The sequence below is a fragment of the Microchirus variegatus genome (assembly GCF_963457635.1).
Source record: "Microchirus variegatus genome assembly, chromosome: 16".
Lineage (NCBI taxonomy): Eukaryota > Metazoa > Chordata > Actinopteri > Pleuronectiformes > Soleidae > Microchirus > Microchirus variegatus.
The window spans coordinates 13,616,161-13,642,881 of NC_139817.1; the positions used below are offsets into that span (position 1 = coordinate 13,616,161).

Consider the following 26,721-nt stretch of genomic DNA (forward strand, 5'->3'; position numbering starts at 1 on the left):
TCCTTGGTGACACTTTGCCATTGGCCAACATGCATTTGATATGAGATCAAATGAGATCCAAAGCTCAAGCCTCCAATTCCATAGTTACGTTCAAAGGTGTAAATTTGATGTACCAACTGAGGCTTTTGGTGCAATTATTGGAGTTGTGTGCCAAAAACTCTTTGCCTTGATGATTTGATTTAGCTTTCTTAGCACAAAACATTGAAGTGCATTTCCACAGGGAAACAAACCTGAGATAATCTGGCTCTTTATTTAGCAATTAGTTGTACCTCCTCACACACTAAACTCTATATACATTTGTTTTGGGTATTTCTGTCTTTCTTCTTAACCGATCTTCTCAGACTTAGTCAGATTGGAATGGGGCCGTCGATAGGGACACTCATTTCCACATCTCTTCAGATATAGTTAAATAAGTCAAGGCTTTGGCTGGGACATTTCAGGACATATTTTCTGGGGTTACCCCTGAGCCTCTCTTGCACTGTCTTTGCTTAGTTTTCTATTGGAAGGTGAACCTCTAATCCAGTCCAAGTTCCTGAATTCTCTAAGTGATGCTGCCACCACCATGCTTCACTACTGGGATGTTTTTTGGGGCAGGTGATGAGCAGCACTTGGTTCCTTCGAAACATGCCACTTGAATGTTCAATCTTGAAGTCATCAGACCAAAGAATATTCTTTCTTACAGCCAGACAGTCCTACAGATGTTTTTGCAAACTTCATGTGGGCTTTCATGTCTTTCCATCTGGCTACTTCGACATAAAATCCAGATCAGTGGTGTGCTACAGTGATGGTTATCCTTCGGGAAGTTTCTCCCATCTCCACACAGGATGTCTGGAGCTCAGCCAGTGTGACTATCATGTGCTTGGTCACTTCTCTCAGGAAGGCTCTTCGCCCCAGTTGCTCAGTTTGGTCCAAGAGGCAGCTCTAAGAGGAGTCATTTTTGTTCCACACTTCTTCCATTTTAGAATTATGGAGGATACTGTGCTCTTGGGAACCTTCATTGTAGCAGAACTTTTTTTTTTGTAGGACTCGGCAGAGTCTTTGAGCTGTAAACAACTCTACAATGAAGCAATGGAACAAATACTCTGTTACTACATGTTAACATGAGATGTGTCGCACATTTTATTTGCATTATTATAGAACTTCCACAATAGAGCTGAAACAATTTATCGATTTTTAACCGATTACTAAACGACTCGTCAATTATTTTGATCATCGATTAATCGTTTTGAAGCTTTTTTCATTATTAAAACAAGATTTCTGATTGTTTTAGCTTCTTAAATGTGAATATTTTTATAGTTTCTTTGCTCCACATAACAAAGAAATCATTTGGTTTGTGGACAAAACAAGACATTTTCGAGAGCATTGTCATTTCCAGGTTTGACAAACACTGATTTTCGGACATTTTCTGGACCAAACGATTAATCGGGAAAATAATCGGTAAGGGTTAACATAGAGAAATGAATAGATTTGTGTGGGCCATGGTCGAGATCGACTTGCTGAAATAAAACACTGCTCTTAAACCATATAGTGAATATTGTAAGCCCCTGCACCCCAAAGGTTCCTGGACACAATCCCCTGAGCAGGAACTTTTGGGGGGTATAAAAATATTCACCTGGAATTTAATGTAGACCCTGGTTCCTGCGGTCAGAACTTGGCTATAGATACTTTAATAATTCCTGGAGGCATAAAACATGCTCTGCAAACTTTGCTGCACTATTATAATATTGTCGAGCACAAATGAGTTTGTGCAAGTTGTGTTCACTGACAGCATTATTGTCATGTCTTGCTAAAAGCTCACTTTTTCCTTTGTTGTCTAATTTAATCATGTTTTGTGGCTCACAGGTCTTTGGTAAGAGTTGGAGATGTTCTTTCCTGATACAGAGTAGTGTGTGTGTATAGGTGGGTGGTTGTGTTTGTTTCTGTGTGTGTGTGTATTTGGGGTGGGGGGGCAGTTGATTGCACAGACACTTTTTTTGCTTCTAATCCTGTAAACAAATCCTGTATCGGCATTTGTATACCTGCTTTGTTTGATGTCTAAAGACGGTGTTGATTCTAAGTGTGTGTGTGTGTGTGTCCATGTGTCTTAGAAAAAGGAGAGCGGGAGCAAAGCGGGCAGCAGTGATAGGGATCTTTGCGGATGCAAGAAAGCAATAACAGCACAGGAAGGCACTTGAGGAGAAAGAGAGATCATGTATCTGCACGAAATCTCAAGTGCAATGTACTAGGTGGTGCGTGTGTGTGTGTGTGTTGTAACCTGTTTTCTATTGTCAAGGCGATACAGAAAGACACACAATTGATCGACTTTATACTACCAACATGAATGGTCAGTGTGTGAAAGCTGAACTTTTTCATTCAACATTTGAATTGTTATGTTCCAGAGCAAAGCCAAGGAGGGTAAATGACTGCTTCAACATTTACACCTAGAAACTAGTGGTGAGAGACACAAACACAAACACAAACACTGCAGTCCACCTCACAGAATGTAATTGTGTGCTAGATCTTTATAAAGATGACACACATTCATTTTTGGGTCACGCAGTGTGAATCCTAATTTCTAAAATTATAGCACTTCACTTATATTTTATTACCGGCTGAGACAGAACCTGTACTCGCATGGTTAAAAAATGCAGTGCAAACACAAAACAATAATGAATATTAGAACATATTAGTAATGGGCACGGTGGGTAAGGGCTTCAACTTAAATGCACAATAACGCATGACGCTGCTACAAATAACCACTGTACCTGTGTACTGCATATGTTTGCCTCTGTTTTTAAAGTTTAGCGTTACTTTAGAGACTCATTTTAACAAGGAGTCACGTTAACATGACGTCACGCGTGTCTTTTTCCAGTCAGTCGTCATGGAAACAAGGCATGCGTTAATGTGCATTAACGTAATCCGCTGTTATTCGCCGTTAACGTGCCCAGCACTATCACACATACAACAATTAAAGATGATCGCACAAAAACTTTCGGACAAGTTTGTTCAAACACCATTGGTGCAAAATCGCAGGAAATCAACAAAATCACCGTTCGTGCACGTAAGATAAATTGCTGTTCAGGGTGAATTTGGACAGGGGATGGCACACTTATTGGCCCCTCCCACATCCAATTTTCGACGTACATTCCCCGAAACTTTTCAGACCTTTTTCTACGCACCTTGTGCTCGAACCCTAATAATAATAATAATATCATGATGATTATGATAATGTGGGCAACCCAAACCATAAATGACGAAATGACTGACTGATGAACAGATGGGCTCAGCACTTGTAATTGGAGGTATAATAATCCAGAGTTCAGTTTGACTGACAGTCTTACTGCCGTCAAATGAAAATACATCACTGACTAAAAATGATTATGAAAGGAGGAAAACGGTCCAAAACCACTTAAATGGGCCCATTCCCACATTACAATGTCCTCAAACGAGCAGTTCCGTCCAATCACAACACCATATGGACGCCGGAGAATGTACGAAACGTAGACACATTAATGATCCCAAGAATGCCAAGCTGTCAGTGAAAAAGAATCTGTCCAGGTTTAATAGTCGTGTTGTTCTTAACCCTATATGCTGCGCTCCCTCTTTTGATATCAGACTTGTGCGGAGGGACATCTAATTCGAGGCTACCTGTGAATAAAATGAGCTTGTACAAAGATTCTCCCTTGTCTCTTGATACAACTCACCCACAGGTACACACACACACACACACACACACACACACACCACAGTGCTGACTCCATGCAGGATTGTAGGGCATGTCCATAGGGGACTGAAATGTACTACTGCTGTCTTTGTGGAGCAGAACATAATGTTCCCCCCACTACCACACGATGGAATATGGCGAGCCAGCTCCACTTGCTCTAGGGGGATTGGATTGGTTAACTGGCCCTAGCAACTAACCTGTGTGTGTGTGTGTGTGTGTGTGTGTGCGTGCGTGCATTATGTGCCTGTGTGCTCGTAGTGTGCGTGTGCACACTGCCTGCCCTCGCGGACATGTGTGTAAATGAGCTTGTGTGAGCAAGGGGAGGGTGCATGTGCATTCAAACCTACAGATCAAACAGGAAGCCAGGTAATTTCTCCTGAGAAAGCTGCTGCCCCGGCAATTTCTGACGCAACCCCTGTGTACCCCTGGAGAACACTCCCCTTAATTATACATAAGCAACAGAAGGGACAACATTTTAGTCCTCTCACGCTGCAAGAAATTGCCTATATACAAAGGTCACCCATCTCAAGATGTAAAACAAAGATATGTGCATGAGGCCTGGACTGAATAACATCTCCTGCTGCTGTCATGCTTAGCTTAGTAAAGGAAAGATGATGCTCTGTAAGGGGAATAAAAAAAAAAAAAAAAGGAAACAATAACTGGCCCAGATTTGTCTCAGGTCCCAATAAAAAAAAAGCAGGCAGTGCATGTTTGTGTACCTAAGTGGAGGATGCATGCTGTATATAGGCTACTGCAAAGTGTAAACACATTTATGCACATTTTCCCTTCACTTGCGTGCAAACAAACACACACAAACTGACACGTGCTGTTGCACAAGCTGAGATATGCACACACGTAAATGCATGCCCCCGCAAAAGCTCATACAGTAGCAGCGCTGTTGCTTTTTAGCAGTACAGGAGGGCCCAGCTTCTCTGGCACTGCCTCCCTTCACCAGCATTTCCCCCAAACCGCACAGCCCTCGTCAGGCACTGTGCCAGTGACATAAGTGTGTGGTAACATTAAAAAGAAACCTCTGGGATAGCGTTCCTTTTTCCCTTTTACTTTTCCCGTTTCAATTATTATTGTGGTAATGCCATGTGGAAACCTCATCGCGGCTGCTGTTGTTGTTTTTTTAATTATTTTTTTTTTATTTTCATGACACTGATGACCCCTCCAACATTTTCAAGCTGGGTTTCGGCCCTGTTTTATTAAGGGGTGTGGTGTGGGGCACTGTCTGAGGGACATTTGCAGTGTATTCTTCACCGATCCATCTGCTCCATCACCAATCCCAATGAGTTTTGAGCTACCACCCAGTCACGTCTGTCCTGGTGAGAGTGGGATAGGTAAACTGCATAATTGCAGCCACTCACTCACTTTTTACAGCCCTATTCTCATTATAGGCCGTGGAAGTTGCCCATCAGTTGCCCCTGCACCAATAAGACGGTGAGCTTCAGTGGGTATGGGTGGGGCTCGGTGACAGGACATTACCTCACACACCAGTCGCTCACCAGCATTCCAGTAAACCATGGGATGGTGCTTGGAAACTCATACTAGTTTCTCTCTGTTGCTCTTTCTCCTTTTCTCTCTCTCTCCACAAATGCCTCACAGATGCTCACCCCCTTGCTTCCAATGCTCATGCTCTTCAATGTTTTACATGACATTAACAAAGAGAAACAGAAAAATACCTGTCGTTGAAAATCAACACATATTCAGGAGGCACAGTGGCAGCGTAACAGTCACACTCATGCAGTTTGCTTGTGTCCAAAATTTCCACCAAACTAGGTCAGTGCCTGACGTCACAAAGTCACACAACAGGATGTGAAACGAACAATAAACTCTGAAATTCTCAGCAGGTATGTTCGGCTCCAGGAGAGCTGGCGCTTGCACCGATGATGACACCGGCATGAGTCAAAATGAATCAACATTTTATTTGTTGCAGTTATTTCTTCTTCTTTCTTTTTTTTTTTTTTTTTTTTTACAACTAAAGTCTAAAGGACTGAGCGAAGACAAGAACATATTGGGACTCGAGACAATGGGGTTGGAATCGTTTTGGAGAATGGGAAGTTGCAAATTATCATTGACAAGCGGGGAAAGTCGGTTGACAGAGATAGAGTCCAAAAAAAACAGTCGTAACAAAAGAAATGTTCGAACGAACCAGCCCAGCGATGATGGTGATTTTGTGTGTATGTGTGTGTATGTGTGTGTGTGTGTGTTGTGTGTTGTGTGTTGTGCTTCCCGTCACACGAGACATTCTGTTGTCATGATGGCGTCCTCATGTCTGTCTGTGAGTCGATGTGATATATTCTCATGACTGCCATTTCACATTTCCGCAACACATAACCACAGCTTAATCTTTTTTTTTTTTTTTTTTTTGTGCTGAATACCAGTATAAAAATGACAGATTATCATGAAATGGCCCCCGTCACCTTAACACAGAACCACTTGAGTTCACATATTCATACCACATGTGATCCGTCAAGACATGAACGCAAAAATATTTGCGAGCCAATGTGTTCTCGTTTAATTATTGACCCCCGCTAGGTGAGGCGTGGCGTCATAAAAGTGCAAAGCTGAGTCGGACTCTTCCTTGGGCTCCTGTGCTGTCCTCTAGTGTTTGGAGGACACAGGAAAGGACCTTTGTGGGGCCTCTTGAATGTCTGAGGGCCTCAGTCGTTTTTTTGTTTTTTTTTGGAGAGCATCTGGCCCATGAGTGTTTGCGTGTCAGTGAGGTTTATTGATTTGACTCCAGGAGTGGACATTTTGAAAATCTGGAGGCTTCAACATCAGTAACTGAGCCTAAGTGGGCGTAGCGTGTGTGCATGTTTGCACAAGGATATGTGTTATGTGCAGGCATTCCATATGACGAGGTCATCTATCTTCATCCTGGCAACCAAATCTCCATCACAAGGGAGAAAAAAAGGCTGTAGTTGAGGTACATTATGTTATTAGAGACATTATTATTGTCATTACTCTGTTTTTCTTTTTACAAAACAGCAGCGCTTGACCAGTTTCCTCCTCTCCACGTTTCTGTTTTGTTGTTGCGATGTCAAAGCGCGCTTGTGCCGACCAGACATATTCTCACAGTAATGAGTCTGACAGTTGCACTCTTGTTCTCCTCACCTTTATCTCCCCCCGCTTTCCCCTCGGCTCAAGACACTTAGAGCTCTCTTTTTATCTGAAGTGGTGATTTACAAACACAGACCAGTCTACAGACCAGGAGTTGGCTGTTGTCTGCCAGTCTGAGTAGCCAGCTGGTACATATTAAGACAAATGTGTGTGTGTGTGTGTAGAGTTAAGATGTTGAACTCATCTCCTGTGTTTGCTGTGACTCTGTGAAGGAGGCGAGACGTTGTTTTGAACATTCAAAATTTGCCTCACCTGGAATGATGTCTGCTGTATGGGTGAGGACAGACTTGCTGTTTTACTAAATTAGCATCCCCCAGCTTTGTACAACCTTTAAAATCAAACATGGTTAACACAGGTGTGACACGCTTCGAAGAGTCAAAACATTGAATTAATCAATTCCTTCACGTGTCACAATTGCAATCATCCTCATTCATTCATATCTTCCTGTCAATTTTGTTGTAGGTTCTTGGGACTCTTCTGTTTTTTGTCAGCACTTCCTGCTGCGATATTGTAGTTGTAATCAAGCAATGCATTTGAATGTCTGCCGGCAGGTGGTATATTTTATAGGAGGAACAGTTAGAAGTAGGTCAAACAAGATCAAGTCTTTAGTTTTCTTTATTTTCAGAGTTTATTGTTCCTGTTTCTTATACGATACATGCAAACTCAGAAGCTGAAAAGTGGGAATTTTGTGTTAACTTGGTCTCTCTGTTGTTCCTTTGCAAACATTCACTTCAATGTTTTATTGTTATTTGGTGATTGAATGTTTCTAATATTAGGAGCAGGCTGATTGATCGGGGCTCGCAGTTTGTCCGTGTCAATACAAACCACGTCTTTCTTGTTTGTGTCATCGGATTCAGACGATGAATTAGACACTAAAGTTTGTTTTTTTAAGAACACAGCGTGTTTGAAGTTGATTGTTTTAAAAAAAAAAAGAAAAGAAGGCACAGAATGGGCTTGCCAAATACTTTGTTAGTAACAGGTACATTGTGTTTTCGCTAGGATTAGGCAATGCGGTGATAATGTGTGGCTGTTTAGTGCACACTTTAGTGTCGCGCTGCATCTCCTGCAGCCACACTTCGTTAAAGTGGTCGGAGCAGCGTTTGTGTACTGGCAATCGCAGCCGTATGTTGTGAAGTTGCACTCCTGTGTAAAATGATCAGCTTTTGTTACTTAACCTGTGATAAAGTGAGTGCTATAAATATTTCTTGGCTCCCGTCCCTCTGTTCTCGGTGCATTAATCAATGCACGTGCCTTTTTAACACCCTCGGGGACTTACTGTTGAGAATGCATTTACCTCAGCTCTTGAATAACATCTCATCATAGTACACACAGGACAGGGATGTTCATGCACTATATCCAACAATGTGACATATGTTAAATAGGAGAAGAGCTTTCCACATCATGAAAACATTTCGATTAAATATTCTATCCTGATATTTTACACACCGTGTCGTACAAAATGTGTAATGATGCTCTGTAGCAAACCATAAATCTTCACTTTATTGAGTTAAATACTGTATTCTGTTTGTTCATGAAAGCCTTAAACAAGGTTAAGAATTCAACATTCGTCACTATTTCTTTACTCTATGATCACAAAACGAATGAATAAACATTTGTAAATTTGATTAACATCCGTCCTGGCAATTATGGTCACAAATCTACACTCAAAAATAAGAATTAAATTGTTAAGTATAATAAGTGTGAATGAACCATTTCAGAGCTGGTCGATCAGAACAGATCCAGGTATAGGTCTCAGTAAAATGCTGCATATCATGCTAATGTGGCTGCTGATGTGACAACCAGGCAAAAAATGATCTTTGTTAAAAAAAAAAGAGATAATGAAAATTTGTGTTTGCATATCTTACAGGTCACTGAGATATGATCACGTGGTGTTACTAAGAACAAAATTCATGAACCTACACCCAGGGATTAAGAACCTGGACCTTTAGATTCATGTTGTCATGTTTTGGTAGCACTGAAACCCAAAGTCATACAGGGTAAGACTATTTGACAACTCTAACTTGCTTATGGGATTTGGGATTTTATCGTATAATCATGTTCACGGGCGCTGAAACATGCCCTCCCTAACCCTTTAGAATGTAAGGCTGCATAAGTGGATTACGAAGTGTGTTCCCAAAGTGGAGGACGCGAAATGAGCGAAGGGAGACTTGTGAATGACCTCCTGCTGGTGTGATGCTGTTTCAGGGGCGTTTGCGTTTGAGGGCAAGGGTTTGCCACTCAATGTTTGTTCATCTCAAACGATAGGACAGAAAAAAAAAAGGGGGGGGGGTGGTGTGAGAGGAGGAGGGGTGTGGAGGAAAGTGTAGCGTGGTGCCACCTGTGTTTACATGAATAAGTCATCAGTTTGCACATGGAAATGGTTTTGTCACCTGCCACACCAGCAATGGAAACAGTTCCTCTCCACTTGGAGTCATTAGCAGACCTGAAGTCCCTTTGAAGCTTATTGGCTGCGGCTCAGTCATCCAGCAAGGGAGTGTGAGTCAAGAGGTGTTTGTTTTGTTATTCTTGTTGAATGTCATTCTTTTAAATACTACATTGAGCAAATGACCATCGTCCGGTGACTGTATCTCACAGATACCGGCGTGTAAACGTAGCTCTATTCAGCCGCAGTCAAGTGGGGCCAAAGTCCCATGGCAACTGATCTCAGGTGTTTTTGCACCTGCATTTCATATTTGTGCCACTTCAGCTCTCAGCGGAAAGGTCACATCAACACATCCAGGGGACAGAGATATGGACAGATAGCTGGTGTTGCTGGTTTTCCACAGTGGCAGGATCTTACAGTAGCCTGCCCAGCAAAACTCTCATGTTACCGGTGTCTCATTTCACTAGCTCAGGGCAACGTGCGAAACTCACCGTCCTTGGGTATCTGCCCTCTCTCCCCTTTGTCTGTGTTTATCTACTTGCTCAGTAATCTTTGACCATCTATTAATTCTACTTGTCTGTCTGTCGCTGCCACTTCATTGTCATAAAAATGCTACATATCATGATCGTAACGTTAAGGGCCATAAATCCTACCATTCCAAAGTTTGGGGTCACCTATACAATTTCTTTAAGTTTTCCATTAAAAGTCACACTTTTATTCATCAAAAGAGTTGCAAAATGAATAGGAAATATAGTCAAGACATTGACAAGATTAGAAATAATGATTCATATTCAAAAAATTTCCTCAAAGAACCAGCAAAACTGTTTTCAGCTGTGCTAACATAATTGCACAAGGGTTTTCAAGGGTTTTCTAATCATCCAACTTCTACCGCGATTAGCAAACACAATGTACCATTAGAACACTGGAAATGGGCCTCTATACACCTATGTACATATTCCATGAAAAACCAGACGTTTGCAGCTAGAATAGTCGTTTACCACATTAACAATGTATAGAGTGTATTTCTGATTCATTTAACGTTATATTTATTGACATTTTTAAGTGTCCCCAAACCTTTGAACGGTAGTATTAGTAAATCTTGGGTGAATGAGGATGAAGGGTCATATCTTGATTAAACCGGATTAATGATAAGAAACAGCTTTTCTTTGATTTATACTGAGTTTACAACGTAAGAAGGGTCTTACCTGAAAAATGCAGACTGCATAGGATGCATGTGATTCAGTGACGGGCAAGCAAATGTAGGGCTTTAAAAGCAATTATAATTTCGTTGGACATGATATCATCCTGTCTCCGAAATGTGTTCAAAGTTGGAATGCATGGGGAAAATGTCGTAATAGATTTTTTAAGGTATTTGGTTAACGTTTTCAACCTTCCCGATGCCTTGGTCTGAGGCTGTGGTCACACCAGAATTGGCCGAGGGAAAATGACTCTAACATTGTGGTTGGAAGCAAGAGGGACTGGTGTGAAACTTGAAATGGATGGTTAGCATTTCTAAACCATGTTGTCTTTTTTTATAGTAGCTTTTAATGCAGCTGTAGTTTTTTTTTCCCCCAACTTCTGATTGCTTTCACAGTGTAATGACTTAAACAACTTGCAAACCTTAACCATCTTTGAGTGTGCAAGTATTTGGCGAACACTGCAATAACAACAACAACCTCTGGGAATTTTTCAGATTTAAAATAAAACGAGCTTTATTGAAGGTCAAGTCTTCACTGCGGGTCAGATTTCAGTTGAGTTTAAATTGAACAATTATGTTATTTAATATAATCCTCCAAATCTTATATTTTCAGATATTAAAATGCCACTCGATGACTTCTCCTATTATATTACAAGTATGACGACAGAAAAAAAGATGATATCATCACCTCATTTAGTTTGCCTCTCTCCAAAACCAGTCATTATCATCAGTTGGAGTTTGTTTCAAATCCATATAACAGCTGGTTAGTAATGTGGTACATCTGTGTGTGAACCATGCAAACACTCTCTGAGGGCTTCTAGTGGACAGGTGCGACATGGCAGGGTTTTATAATGCAAGCACATGGTCAGGGGAACCAAGTTTGGAGGAAGAATGAGAAGAAGCGTGGCACGTTCTTCGGTGCATGACACAAACACAAACAGCTCTGCTCAGAATCCACGTCAGCTGCAACCTCGGCCCGTACAGCTGACAAACAGCTGACATTTGTTGAACACAGACTTTTTTTTTTTAAAAGACCCAGACTGTAACCTAAGTTTAAATGAAAAAAAAGAAGCAATAACTGACACCCAGAGAGAAGTTCAAGCACACTGTCATTATTTGTCATTGTTAGCATATCCATCTTTTCCAGAACCAAAATGACACCTTTACGGCCTGAAAGGAGTTCACACTTGTAAAGACAATTACAGGTAATAGATTCAAAAGCAAAACCAAATTAACAAATTTACTTCTTTTTTTTTATGTTTCCGTAGACATGTCAGTCCAAGGTGTTCGATCTGTCAGATGGAGTGTCCCAGTACGCATGGTTCCCCTGTGGTAATGTTCATGAGACATCCTGGGCATATCCTAGCTATTGGCTGAAGGTAAGACTTAAACCCATTATTTATTTATTGCTCAGGTGAAAACAGGCCTCTGACACAGAGATGTATTACATCAGTGATGCACCTGTGAAGAGTTGTTGAAAATCTGCATTAGTGTGCAGTATTATTGCTTTGTGTGGAATTAAATGTCTATTCAAAGCCCGATTTCAATGGGCATTACGTTAGTTATTTGTGTTTAACCCTTTAACACCTAATCCTCCAAATGTCCGTCTGGACTTTTTTGCTTATTTTAAGCATAAAAGGGAGCCAGAAAATGTCATGAGAGTAAGTGCTTTAGCCCATTTTTCAAGAATAACTTTCAATATCTGGCGATTATTTACAATATACTGCATGTTAAAATGGTCTATTAACAATTCAAAATTAAGAAAAACAAAAAGTTTTATAAAAAAAAAAAACAACACACACAGTAGTTCAATAGTAGTACATGAATGTAAAATTTTGCGTGTTAAACATATTTAAAATAAATAGTTTAGAGTTTTTGGTCTCAATGTCCAAAAAAATGGAACCTATGTACAGGCGTTCTTCCAACTTTTTCCCATTCTGGTGACAAAGACGCTGATTCGCCAGGTTCCTGCAACAGCGTGAGTGGAAATATTGTAATAACCACACGTTGGCTTTAGACGTGCAACTTCCCAGCTTTTAGAAACCGCCTGAATTTTTTCCGATCGCACAAAGCGTCGCATAATTACGGTAATGCAAATACGTGGTTTGAGACGCTCACTGTTAAAGGGTTAAGGATATATCTAATGACAATTATATGAAATAAGTTTGTTATAAGATTTCTTTCCAGCCCTGAATCCTTTTTCAATTATCTATCCATAATTCCAATTTTTTGCATTGTTCATTGGACTTCCAATTATCTATCATTCATCATGAGTGTGGCGACAAAAAGAAACACACATGTTTTTAAATGGTAATAAAATATAAACATGTAACACTTTGTAACTTAACTTGATACATTTTCTTCATTCAGGCTCACTTTTCGCATCCCATGGTGGCGGCAGCAGTGATTATACACCTGGCTGCTGATGGGACGAGTTTACTCGACCAGACTCAGTGTAACATCACCGTTCAGCTCGTAGACACCAAGGAGGGCATCCATAGTCTTGGTAAGAACGACTGTCTTGTGCATATTTATCAACTGAAAGCCTTGTAGCTAATTCATCTTTGGTGTCAGATTGTTGAATGTCCAGCTTTTTTTTTCCCATTCTGTCCTCACCTGTCCCACAGGTGAGTGGCGCCTCAGCTGCCGCACCAACCCTTTGGTGATCCCAGTGAACCACGACCTGTCCGTGGCCTTCTACCACACCAAGGCCATCCAGGTCATGTTCGCCTCTCGCCTCGTGGCCATTTCAGGTGTCGGCCTGCGCTCCTTCCAGTCCTTTGACCCCATCACAATAAGCGGTTGCCAGAGCAATGAGATCTACAATCCCACAGGACAGAGGTGAATTCAGTTATTGTAATTCTAACAGTTATTTCACCATGTAATTATTGAAAGAGTAAGTCGACCCTGACCACATGACACACACATACAATGCAATGCAATTCAATGTTACAATTCAAAATACCCTACCGTTCAAAAGTACACAATGTTTTTGTGTTTTCCATTAAAACTCACACTATTATTCATCAAAAGAGTTGCAAAATGAATAGAAAATATAGTCAAGTCATTGACAAGATTAGAAATAATGATTTTTATGCAAAATCATAATTTTGGCCTTTCGTCAAAGAACCAGCAAAACTGTTTTCAGCTGTGCTAACATCATTGCACAAGGGTTTTCAAAGCTTTTCTAATCATCCAATAGCCTTAAAAACCAGACGTTTGCAGCTAGAATAGTCGTTTACCACATTAACAATGTATAGAGTGTATTTCTGATTCATTTAATGTTATATTCATTGAAAAAAAGTGCCTTTCCTTCAAAAATAAGGACATTTCTAAGTGACCCCAAACTTTTGAACGGTAGTGTATAACAAAAGAGACCCTATATGCTAAGATGTAGGGTCCGTGTGCTCCCATGTTCACATTTGAACACGAGAGAGAGAGAGTCTTGCGTTAAGGAACGGTGCCAACAAGCTGTGGAATGTTAGACGCCTGCCCAAAATTACAGCTAAACTTTAAAACAGTCAAATTTACAATCATGTTGGACGTCTTGGTGAGTTCTGCACATTACCAACACTGGAGCGCGCGCCACTGCTTCCAACATTAATCTTGTTTACTTTCTTTTGCACTTCAGCACACGTTGTATAAAAATATTTTTTCTAGAATCCCTTCCAGGCTTGAACCGTAATAATTCTCGCATTCTACCCCTGAGTCTGTCACTTGCACTTCTATCCATTTAGTTAGTTACACTGCCGTACAAAAGTCTGGGGTCACTTAGAAATGTCCTTATTTTTGAAGGAAAAGCACTTTTTTCAATGAATATAACATTAAATGAATCAGAAATACACTCTATACATTGTTAATGTGGTAAATGACTATTTTAGCTGCAAACGTCTGGTTTTTAATGGAATATGTACATAGGTGTATAGAGGCCCATTTCCAGTGTTCTAATGGTACATTGCGTTTGCTAATCGCGTTAGAAGGCTATTGGATGATTAGAAAACCCTTGTGCAATTATGTTAGCACAGCTGAAAACAGTTTTGCTTGAAGGGCAAAATTATTGTTTTGAATAAAAATCCTTATTTCTAATCTTGTCAATGTCTTGGCTATATTTCCTATTCCATGACCCCAAACTTTTGCACGGTAGTGTAGTTGAAAAAGAACCAAGAATCAAACGTGATGCCCCGTGTGTTACAGCATCTCTTGTGTGAATAAAATACAGCAGTTTAAAAAAAACAAAAAAAAAACCCTGCAGTCACTGAGCCAGAAAATAAGATAATCAACGAGACTCCTGCTGAATGTAAAAAAGCCCTGAAGAGCTTTTGATGACATCTCTAACAGTTGTTGGCAAAGCCGCCCAAAAGACTTTAAACAACCTCTCGGGCTGTAAACTCACAGTTGTGAATGTCCTCTTTCTTTAATTTTAACGACGAGCTACATGATGTCAAGTCGAGCGTCGAGCTCCTCGCAGACCAGACAACACCCACACACACACACACACACACAGTCTGGTTTCCATGACTTCAGAGGACGATGCATTGACTCACATTCATTTCCTGAAGAATTAGTCTGACCTTAGCCATAATTATTGCCTGACCCTTACCTTAACTTAACCCTAACCTCAGCCTAACCTTAATAAATAAAATGTAGTTTTTTTTTTTCCCTCACAAGGAAGATAAGGGCCCCCTAATGAGACTGTGTGTCCCCACAACATTAGGAATACTTGGACCACACACACGCAAATACATATATTTATATGAAAGGAGTCACAATTTACCAATTACCACACCAATATCATGCATGAGACAATTCAAACTGATGATGCTCCCGCAGCCCTTTGAAAACGAAACGCAGTAATGGACACCATTAAACACAAAGTATGGCTGGTCTGAGGTCTGTGTGGAGAGATAGAGATATTTGTGGCTTTTGTTGTGTGCCAGAGAAACATCCAAAAGCACCTAAATGGATTAAAACTGTTGTGCATCTGCATAAGCCAGGAAATTGTTTGGCACCGCTCGCTCTTTCTTTCATAGTCTTTCCACTTCATCTAATATCCAGAGGCCTCTTGAAAAAAAAAAAAAAAAAAGAAAAAGCGATCATGTTTGTGTGATGGAAAGTTAACCAGACATGGCCAGTTATCTTCAGAAATTTAGACTTGAACCCGCTACAAACAGAATATTACAGTATAATGTGATATTACGATCAGTTGTTATTCACTAGTGTGCCCTTACATCTGGTCGGAATCCTGGAATTCTTTTTTTTTCTTTCTTAAATCAAATCCAATTCATCGTCTGCATCTTCTCATTTATTCCCCAACTTTCCAAAATTTCTTATCTCCTCTCTCCATTTTGCCTCCTCACTTCACCCGTATTCCCACCTCAGCTGAACTCCTCCTCCCCTTCATCATACCCGTCATCCGTGCTGTCTTGCCATCCTTTACTTTCACATCATCTTCCCTTCCCTCTCACTTTTTTTTTTGGCATCTCCTTCTTCTCAATTCTCCCCTTTCTGTGCCTCCTGCTCCTGGTTTCCTTCGCTCCTTCTTCTCTTGGGCTGAGCAGCACATTTCCAGTAATACTTATGCCTCCACAATACACCACATCCCATTTTCCCTGAGTTGTTAACAACATGAGCTATTAGCATGACCCAGTCTTATGTTACTCTTCTGTTAGCACATGCACATGTAAAGTATTCCCTTTCACATAGCCAGTGTTATTTTTAAGTTTTTGTTTCATACTTTTTGAGTGTAAATTGTATAATCTGCCCTGTACTTCCTTTTCTATTATTATTATTCTGTGTTTTTTTCCCTCATACGTGTTCTTTTATTGTCCTGTATACTGTACTTGTGGAGGAGGAATGTTTTCCAGGTAGTTAATTTTAATTTATGTCAGAAACTCCAACCACAAAGATATTTTGTTCCAAGTGAAAGTGTCCACAGGAGGAGGCTTCTAGGTTTCCCTAATTTGTCCTCAAGAACCCTATATATGTACAACACTGCTACTCACATGCCTTATTAAGGAGCTCCCTGCTACGCCTTACAGCGTCTTGTCAGTTAACTCAAGCATTTTAATTATGAGCTTCAAAATTTACCAGGAGCCCATATGGTGTTACTTTCTGGGAGGGGCAGTAGGAAACATGTACAAGGACAAATGCTTAATATATTTTAGGTTTATATAAGGTTTGCATATATATATATAGAGAGAGAGAGAGAGAAAAGCACAAGTCAGAACAGAGCCAAGTAAACAACACGGAGCAAAATAGAGATTCCATTTGTGCAGGAGTGAGTTTAACAATGTTTCCCCAGACTTACATCCCCTCTCTCTCTCTCTCTCTCCCATTTTCATAATCTGCTTCATAATGTAACCCTATATCGTAGAATGTGGACTGTTGTTAAAAAAAAAAAAAAAAAAAAAAAAAAGGTGCCTTGGGCATCCGCACATTCCAAAAGCAATAAATGCCTTCTTCTTCTTCTCCGTCAGGGCTACCAACACAGAGCCGCTGTGGCCGAGCTCTGCCACTGTAGCCTGCACCATAATAGACGCCGTCTCTCTCCATTCTCAAACACACACACACTGTTATGTGCACACAGACGTCCCTGTCATTTGCATAGCAAATACGGGCCATCTCCTCTCCATGTGGTTTATTGATTTGATATGTTAAACAGTCATTGATGGATGGATGTTGTTGCCTTAGTATGCAGCTTTTTTTCCCCCCTCCTCTTTGTGAGCAAGTATGTGAGTCCACATACGCTCATCTGCAGTGTTCTTTTATATGCCATGCTTATGCTGCTTTTAACTTTAAATGTCTTTTTTTTTTCTTTTACTTCCTCCCCCCCCCTACACACACACAAACATGCACTCTCTCCTCATAGTTGTGTACATTATTCGTGCGAAGCCATTGACTGCCAGGAACCTTTAATCCGCAATGCAGAGCTCAAGTGCAGTAGCCCCGGCCGCCACTTCTACAATGGGGACCGCTGCACTATATACTGCAACTCTGGATACGTCCTACAAGTCCACCAGGATGATGACATCATCAAGAGCCAGGTGCGCACACTGCCACACACACACACACGCACATGTTCTAATGCACACAGGCAGTTAAAGAGCCCGGTGCATTAAAGGAAACATGAGTGCATAAATGTACGCATGCAATAAGTGCAAAAGCATTTTCTGCAGCATATGGCGAACCGCATGCGAACATGAATTTGTGAACGCACACATGAACATGCATTGATGCAAACTCAAGTATACACACACACACACACACACACATATGGTCATAAGAGAGAGAGGTGCTCTCTTAGCTCTGCATTTATTTTGTCACCTGCAACAACGAGGCTCGGTATGGCAGGCCTCTTGGGAGGATGACATCATGAACATCCAGGTAGATTCGTGCTGCACTGAGAGGAGAGGAGATGCCCCAGCCTCCTCCCCCCTCCTAGTGCTGCAGACACACACACACGCACACGCACACACACACACACACATAAAACACAAGCCACACAAGCACAAGCACAGGCTTAATAGTGTTTAGTCTCTTGCTGAGCATACCGCACCATCACCTCAAACAGTCACTTTGTATCGCTACTCCACTGGGACGATGACATCATCGCATAGTGTCTGCTCCCTCTCCCTCACTCCCTCCCTCCCTCACTCCCTCACTCCCTCCCTTCCTGCTCATTTTGCACACATTGAATCCCCTCTTAAAGGGCAGAGATTTTGCTACCGTTCTCACCCATGCAGCAGCACACATTCAATGCTTCCATGTATGCACGTTCAGTAAAGCAACGGGCACGGATGCAAATTACAGTACACAAACAAAGATATTATGTGCACATCACAAGTAAACAGGGTGGATGATACTATATCATAAACCTTTTGGAGTGGGACCAAGCTGCTGTAAAGGCACTTTATCCTCCTCTGTGGCTCTGTAAAAACAGTTTGCTGGACAATCTTTTAACGCGTCCTAAGAGAGATGTGAGGTTTTAACGAATAACGTACATTTGGTCTGAAAAATAGCTGCTTTATATACTGTGCACTGTCCACAACAATTAAATCCTGTAATTAGACTATCACATGTGTGTAGTCGCAGTTATTTTCCAATAAAACTGTGCATCACTTCATTAAACTGGTTTTAATAATGCGGCGGGATCTCCGGACTGTACGTGTGCATCATGCAGTTGCGTGTGAGGTGATGTATGAGTAATGGACCAAAGATTTAAGACGAGAGACAGGGAGGAAAGACAGGAAGTGTTTTACCAAATGAAAAAAGTGGGATTTGGTATTTGGCCAGGATTCTGACGTGTTCTTCCTCCCATCCTTGCCATGTTTGTTGCTGGGATCTGTAACGTTGCCTAATTGGAGCGTTTCTGCGACCACAAAGTGATTTAGCTGTCCCACTATCTTCCTCTAAATGTAAATGCTTACATATGTACTGTATATCCCCGCTTAATTATACTATATGTGTATATGTATGCTACACTTAGCGTTGTGTGCATTCTTTAAAGTATGTGGTGCAGTGGTTAGTGGGACCTCATGGCATGAAAGTTGTGGCTTCAAAATCCTGTTTCTGTGTGGGTTTGATTGTGAGTTGTGAGTCTTAACACAGCACAGGGAAGTGGGAACAATAAACAAAAACACTAAAATGTCATTCCTTTTGTCAACATAAACAAAGATATATTGGTAAAAATGTGTATTTATGAATTAAATGTGTCTTAATTTATGACAATATAGTCCCTTAGTGTTTTATGGTGTTGGCCATTTTGACATTTTGTCATGGAAATTAAGGTTCTTGGAAAAAGTACACATGCACAACTACCAAAGAGGGTTAGGGCCACACAGGGAAAAACATATTTGAGTTGTGACTTTATTCTCAGAATTCTGACTTTATTCTCTGAATTTCTGACCTTATTCTCAGAATTTCTGACTTTAAAATTCAGAATTCTGAGTTTACGTCGCCGTACATAATATCTACCTAAAAACTTTAGCAAAACATAGTTCTCCACGGAGTCTGTCCAGAGAAGTTTTTAGATTAGATTTTGACTGACAGTGCACTGGGTGGCTATTCATCAATGTCAGTTCATTTAATGATAAATGCTTTTCAGAGAGAGAGAGAGAGAGGTTGGAAACAGAGTAAGTTGGGGTGAATGGGGATAAGAGAGAATGAATAAATGTCACAAGGTTTGCAGATTGCCACAAACGGTGACTGGCAGGTCAAAAAAATACTTACAGGAAACACTTGTACATTATTGTTTGTTTCCATTCATTCTACTAAAAGATGCCAGATAAGTTATTCTGAGTTCATTTAACCAAATTTTTAAACAAATTACATGCAAAATACGTCATAAATAAAACTGTTTTGGTATTGTTTTACTCCAATGATAAGTTGTGTGCAGTTGCTAAGATACATTCCTTGGTGGGGATGATGGAAATAATGTCATAAGACGTATTCAGAAGTCAAACTGCCAAGATCTTCCCTCCTTAAGTTCCCAGATCATGTTAAATTCAACTATGTAAAGCCAATAGCAAAGTAAATCACTGTTTCTCTGCTCAAAGAGATCCTGATGCAATCTCAACTTGCAGTCTGAATTGTGTCTGTCGGTGTCATAGCAGGAGTGCATGCTTCACGAAACCTGTTGATCCGAGCCAATTCCTGTCTTTTATCCCCAAGGAATGACATTAGTCTCTTGGAAAAAAAAAAATGATTTCACCAGTTGCTTATTCCTTTGATATCGCTTTTGTTGTTACTTCAGCGCACTGCCTTCAGGACAGAACTGCATTTTAAAAAAAAAGATGATAAAGAATTGTAAGAAACACTGCACACATGGTAGAAAAGATAAAGAAAAAGATAGAAAGGGAAACTGTCCTATATGATCGAAAGCTAGATTGTGTGATAGGAATGCACACAAAGATATACGAAAATAAAATTGAATTGTGTCCTCAATACACATTTTTATATCCCTCCTTTCGCCTCCCAGCCACACAAGTGCTCGCAAAGACGCTCACAACTCGTCACTAAGGTGAAGAAGTGCAGCACGGTGGCACAATCTTGTCTCCTTTCATTAGCCAATTATATTTTAGTGATGTCAAAGTAGTTCTCGGAACACCACCCTCTCAGAGGAATATCTCCAGGACAAATCTGCTTCCCTCACTTGCGCGCGTGTATTTATCTGTATATTGCCGTCTTGTTTTGCACATCTTTCTTTGTTTTAAGTGGTTCGGAAGAACAATGACTGCTGCCTGGCACGGAAAAAAGCCAGAGTCGGGCATATGGGGTTCGACCAGTGTCAGTGAGCTGTACGACAGTAAATGCACAAGCTAGATTTACAGTCGTTTTGTCTATTGTGTTATTGTTGTCAGTGTGTCCGCTGATGTCTTGGTAAATCATGATGTCAGTGCACCAGTCACTTTAGCAACATATGAAGAAAACTCTGAATTCAGGTAGATGAGTGGGTTTTTATACCACGTTGGCGCAGTGCTGCAAAGAAAACTGCAGATTAATCCTGACATACACACTACCGTTCAAAGGTTTGGAACAGACTCTTAACTCTGTCATCCTGTTGCTCCTTAAGCCTCTGAATTTGTGGACACATACTTGGGATGTGATTCTCTCTGACGACGGGCATGTGAACACAGATTTCAGTGTGCTGCACACCAGCGAAGGGTTAGAGTGACCTAACTACCTATAAAGTCCATCCCAATACTCCACGTCTGCTAACGGGAAGCATGTGAGAAGTTTTCGTGAATTTGCATTCACACATTTAAATTCTTCCACATGTTGGAATAACATGGTAAATTGTAACACAAGTAGTTTTGAATTCCACTCCGTCCAGGCAAATGTGGTTATCATTTAACACAAAACTAACCCTTCCAGAATTTTATCTACTTAGATCCATTCTTCTGAGTACTGTTTGATTCTCTGTAACACCCCACTGTTATTGCTCTGAACACATTCTTGCCCAGAACTGGTTCTGGAACTTAAAGTGTGTATATTCTTGGCAAATAAAATCACTCTGTTTCTAAGCAAAACAAATTATTTTCCTCCAAAACAGTCTCAAAAAACCTTCTTTTTTTTTTTCCATGAATACTAGGCAATAACAAATTATACTTAATTCCTTAGTATTACTGCAATAAATCTTCCCATCAAAATATGGCACTATAGATCTTGTATGTGCTTAATGATTGGGTGACATCGGAGTGAAGGTAAAGGCACTGTCACTTTGTCAGTTCATCTGTCTGTCCCACATTAGGTAGGTACACGAGCCAAAGGTTGTGACAGTTGCTACTGGAAGAGAAAATATTCAAATTTTTTTTAAGAAGGAAAATCCCCACAAATGTACATAGAAATGCAAAGAATAATATTCTATGTAATGATAATAATAATATTCTATGCATCGATAAAGTCATTGCTTTATCCACCAACTAAATTCCTAACCCTAATCCTTAATGGTCCAAATTCAAACCCAAACCATAAAATCAAGTTTTAACCTTCAAGAGCCTGCACAAACATAGGTTTTGGATCAAAATGTGTCCTCGCAGCCTATTACTACTGGGGTTAGGGTTAGGGTTGGGGGTTGGGGGTTGGGGTAACTACTTCTACTACTATACTACTACCATTACTACCCAAATTAGGTAGCTGGACGAGCCAAAGGTTGTTACATTTGCTACTGGAAGAGAAAATAGCTGTCACTTTTCTTCTTTTTTTTGAATACGCAAAATCCCCACAAATGTACATAGAAAGGCACATAATGCATCAATAAAGTCATGCTTTATCAACCAATAACATGCACAAAGACATCATTTAGCTAACTTATTAAACATCCTCTCCGCACAACTGTCAGCATATTAATTCTGAATGGATTTTTCCACATTTCCCCTATGCAGTCAGTCTTTGTCCACATCCTCCCATCATGACCCACTCATTCATCTCCATACCCATTTTCTTTTTTCTTTTTGAGTTTTCAGTCGGCACTTGCATGTGATGCATATGTTACTATGTTGGATATCCAAATATGAGAGGCTCTTATTTGTTTTGAGGGAACCTGATACTGTTATGCAGTATCATGTAATTAGGGAAAGGATGAAAGATAGAAATACACGGGAAGAGAGAGAGAGAAGTTTATGAAGCGAGAGATATGTAATGCTAACTGAGCTCTGCTTGTGTGGCCTCACAATTTGGCCACTGTCTAAAAAGATGTGTGTAATTAAAGTCAACCAAAAGCAGGGGTAGACGGTGAAAACACAGGTTTCCCTTTTTGTTCTTAGAGGGAAAAGTCAAAATGATTGAGCTCTCACAGCTTTGTTGAGAGATTTCTTGGCTCCACTTTCAATTTAAGCATTCCCGTTGTGTTACACGATTCTGTTTAGTGGAAGAGGATGAAAAACGTTTGAGGTTATGATGGAGTGGCTCCCCCATTAGGGTCTCATCTTTGCAAAATGTCAAACCACAAGCCAAGTTATTTACAGGAATCACAACTATTTATTATAAGAAATGGACCTAAGATCTGGTCAAGAGAGGAAAGAGGTCAGGACTGATCCATTTTGGAAACTTTCTACTTCTGCTACTTTGCGTTTCCAGAAAGCCATAATGATGATAATAATAATGATAATAATAATAATTTTATCTTATTTATGTAGCGCAGCAAATGCAACTCAAAGTAGCAGCCAGTGCTGTGACGTTACTGTCATATTGTACTTTTGTACAATATGACAGTTGTTGCAATCCATCCGCACCAATATTTTTATCTGATGAGTTCAAAACAACCCAAAACTCGGAGAAAACTCCACTCCACTCAAACTCGGCACGGCCAAAAAACGTGCTGCACAAGGCTGTGCTGTATGAAAGTGTGACTGCGTGTGAATGACAGGACTGTCGTGTAAAGCAGCTTTGAGTGGTCATCCAGACTAGAAAAGGTTTATATAAATACAGACCATTTACCATTGTGCACACAGCCACACTTGTACTAGACCTTATCCTACCATCACAGCTAAATACCTTACCCTAATCCTTAATTTAACCCTATCCTCAGGCCCAAACCATAAAATCTGGTTTTAACCCTCAAGAACCCTCACAAACATAGGTTTTTTTTAATCAAAATGTGTCCTCCCAGCCTATTACTACTACTACTACTACTACCACACACACACACACATCAGCCTTGCCATGTCATGGCTCCTTCAGTGGTATAGAAAATAATCTAGGATTATTCTCTATACCGTAATAGGTCTATAATGGAAATGTAAGGGATGTTAATCTACAATATCAGGTCTTATACCATGCTGTATAGGCTTTATCTGGCCTTCATATGTCATAGCAGAGCGGTGTTACCTAGGTTTGGTGGATTATTTCATGTTCTCCTCGTGTATGGATTTCCTCTTGGTGCTTCAGTATCCTCCTGCATTCCAACGACATGCAAGGCCCCCAGTTGCACAGGAGACACTCTGTAGACTTGAGCATGTGAGACAGTCTTACATAAGGACAAACACAGCACATGTTTGTTTTTACTGTGGACAGCAGGCCACTGCAGGGTAACCACTGTCCATCATAAGCAATGCACCATAATGTAAGGTTTGTGCGAGGACTGCCGACTACTTCATCCTTCATTACCATCTTAAGAGTGAGACTGACTGCTTGAGATTGCTTGGTTGTGCTTTTTTGAGTGTACAATAAAAACCATGTGTCAAAATGAATATTTCTTAGTAATATAAATCACCAGTAGCACTTACTTACTGTTAAGTCGAGCTTTGTAGCACATTGATCAGAGATGTTTTTGTGAGGTAAATGTGATGATTTAATGATTTAATCAGTGCAGAATGAGCCTAAACCTATAGTAAATTAATCTATTGCTTTACATTTTTTTCCCCAGTCTGACTCTTCGGTCACTATAACCTGTGCAAATGGGAAGTGGAACAAACAGGTGTCATGTGAGCCAGTGGACTGTGGTCTTCCTGACAAATACCATGTTCATCCTGCACATTTCAACTTCTCAGAGGGAACAACCTACGGCAAGAAGAGTACCTTTCAGTGTCGAGAACCTGCCCAGCTTGTAGGTGAGAGGAGCAGTGCAGCATTACACACAGACATTTGGAGTTAGGATCCATAATCCTTCATTCCACAACTGCACATTTTGCACAGTAATCTATGATTTGCATCGATTCCGTTTCTTCTTTAAAGCCCTTTTAAAAGTTGCTGTCCAACACCATAGGTTTTTTATTTTTTCATTTTTTGACAGGTACAAACAACAGCCTTACATGCCTAGAAGACGGTCTGTGGTCCTTCCCAGAGGCACTTTGTGAGCTCCGTTGCCCGGCGCCCCCTCCCGTGCCGAACGCTGTGCTGCAAACCAAGCGCTGCAATGAGACGGGCCTCAAAGTGGGCACTCTCTGCAAGTACAAGTGCAGGCCGGGCTATCATGTCACCAACAAACCTAAGAGGTTAAGAACTCGTTGTGCACGTGGCTCTCCATCCAGTTGGAAGAAGGTGGAGAAAGTGTTCACGAATCTTCTCGTTCCTGTTTAGGCGTGCGTTTAAGCGGCAGTGCACGGAGGATGGGAGCTGGCTTGAGGGAGCATGTGAACCAGTGACTTGTGATCCCCCGCCTCCGATCTTCCACGGCTCTTATTACTGTACTGACGGCTTCCGCTTTGACAGCGTCTGCAGACTCAACTGCACTGATCCTGCTGGTAATTCTGCTTACGCCGCCGCAGGAGGCTCTGCCCATACGGTGAGGCTGCTGCACGGTCCATGCAAGCAGGTCTGTCCTTCTCTTTCCTCTCTTTCTATTCTTGATTTACCTATGTATTTGTCCTCTTTTTACGTGTTTATAAAAAAAACAAAAAAACTTTCTCTTCTTTTCTTTTCTTTTCTATTCTCCTATTCTTTGCTTAATAATGGAATCAAAAAGAATCAATTACAAATCAAAAATCATATCTTTTGCCTAATATCCATGGGATGCTAAATGAAAGAACTGATGAGTGCACTGCTCTTTTATCTGATTCTTCTTCCACTGTCTGAACACTTGTCTCTCTGTGCCTGTTTCTCTCTCTGTCTCCCTTAGCCCTACTCAATTTGATGTCATGTTAATAAGATTGCTATTGATTTCAAGAATAGCCCTGCTCCCACAGCCTTTTGAAATGTATACACCTTTTAATCTGCTCTGCCTTTCGGGCATTGTGGGTCAGATGCCTGATAACAAAATTTGGATCATATTTCCCCCCTTTGCAATGGGATGCTTTCTCAGTGTCCTTGGCCTGCCAATGTTTGTGCATCAATGTGTGTGAGTCAGTGTGTGTGTGTATAACTGTTTGTCTGTCAATATAATATTTTCAGGGCGCAGCATCCAATGCTATCCGTTGCAGAAAGGATGGAAACTGGACAGGGTCATTCCGGTTATGCCCACACATCAAAGGCCAGTGTCCTTTACCTCAAAACCTCCGTTCCAGCCTGCAGTACTCAAGAGAGCGGGGACACAACATAGGTATGTGTGCACAAGTTTACTATCCCATGAACACATCACGCGTTGTTTGTATTACACACAGCTTTTTGTTGAGGCTGCTTTTATCCTTAAAGCTTAATGTCATGTGAGAGTAAAAGGGTAAAGTGTAAAGATATGTTTGTGCATACTCTTATTGTTCTTGTTTGTCCGTCTCCTCCTTGCTCACACATTCACACAGGTGAGGAGTGCGAGCTGAGTTGCAGGGAGAGCAACAACGACGTGGTGTTCCTCCCTCGCAACATGTCGGCCGAAAGTATACTTAAAGAGCACTGGAGGAACCCGCCCATCGTCAAGGTAAGAGAGTTTGTGTCGGGCCTCATAGCTCTGACAGACGCACTTCACAAAGTTCTGTGATCCACATCTCTGCTGAGAGGAATTTCACATGTAGTGTCTACATCCTGGCTCGACTATTCACAATGCAAAAAGCCTCATGTTGGTCTTTTGTGACCAGTGTCATTCTAATGTTTGTTTTAGCATCATGGCAACGCTTCAGACATTTTAATTCTGTTTTGGACATGCAAGCTCTGTCTGCGCTGTCCTTTTGCAACACAGTTGTCAGTATTACCTTCTTAAAGAGGCTGAAAACATATTTTTGGATCAAAGTGTTGGTGCACCGACACACAGTCAACTGTGCCCTTTTGAACATCGACTTTACCACATGTTTTTCTTAGTAGCCAAAATAAAATCTGGTTAAAATGTGGGTGGTGTGTAAGTACACTACACTCTTAGAAATAAGGGTTCTAAAAAATGGTTCTCCTATGAGGACAAGCCGAAGAACCTTATATGGGTCTACCTAGCACTTTTATTTCTAAGAGTGT

At 40.8% G+C, this 26,721-nt stretch overlaps 1 protein-coding gene across 1 annotated transcript in view; it reads left to right on the forward strand.

Moving 5' to 3' along the window:
- The window catches only part of pappaa (pregnancy-associated plasma protein A, pappalysin 1a), a gene marked incomplete at both ends in the record, with an annotated part of 81,059 nt that overhangs the window by 38,145 nt on the left and 16,193 nt on the right, over nt 1-26,721 (forward strand). The window contains 9 exons of the mRNA XM_083902231.1: nt 11,679-11,789; nt 12,781-12,916; nt 13,038-13,251; nt 17,279-17,453; nt 24,275-24,458; nt 24,641-24,842; nt 24,928-25,132; nt 25,738-25,885; nt 26,082-26,197. Of these exons, the coding sequence (XP_083758357.1) occupies nt 11,679-11,789; nt 12,781-12,916; nt 13,038-13,251; nt 17,279-17,453; nt 24,275-24,458; nt 24,641-24,842; nt 24,928-25,132; nt 25,738-25,885; nt 26,082-26,197 (1,491 nt within the window). The remainder of the gene's footprint in view (nt 1-11,678; nt 11,790-12,780; nt 12,917-13,037; nt 13,252-17,278; nt 17,454-24,274; nt 24,459-24,640; nt 24,843-24,927; nt 25,133-25,737; nt 25,886-26,081; nt 26,198-26,721) is intronic.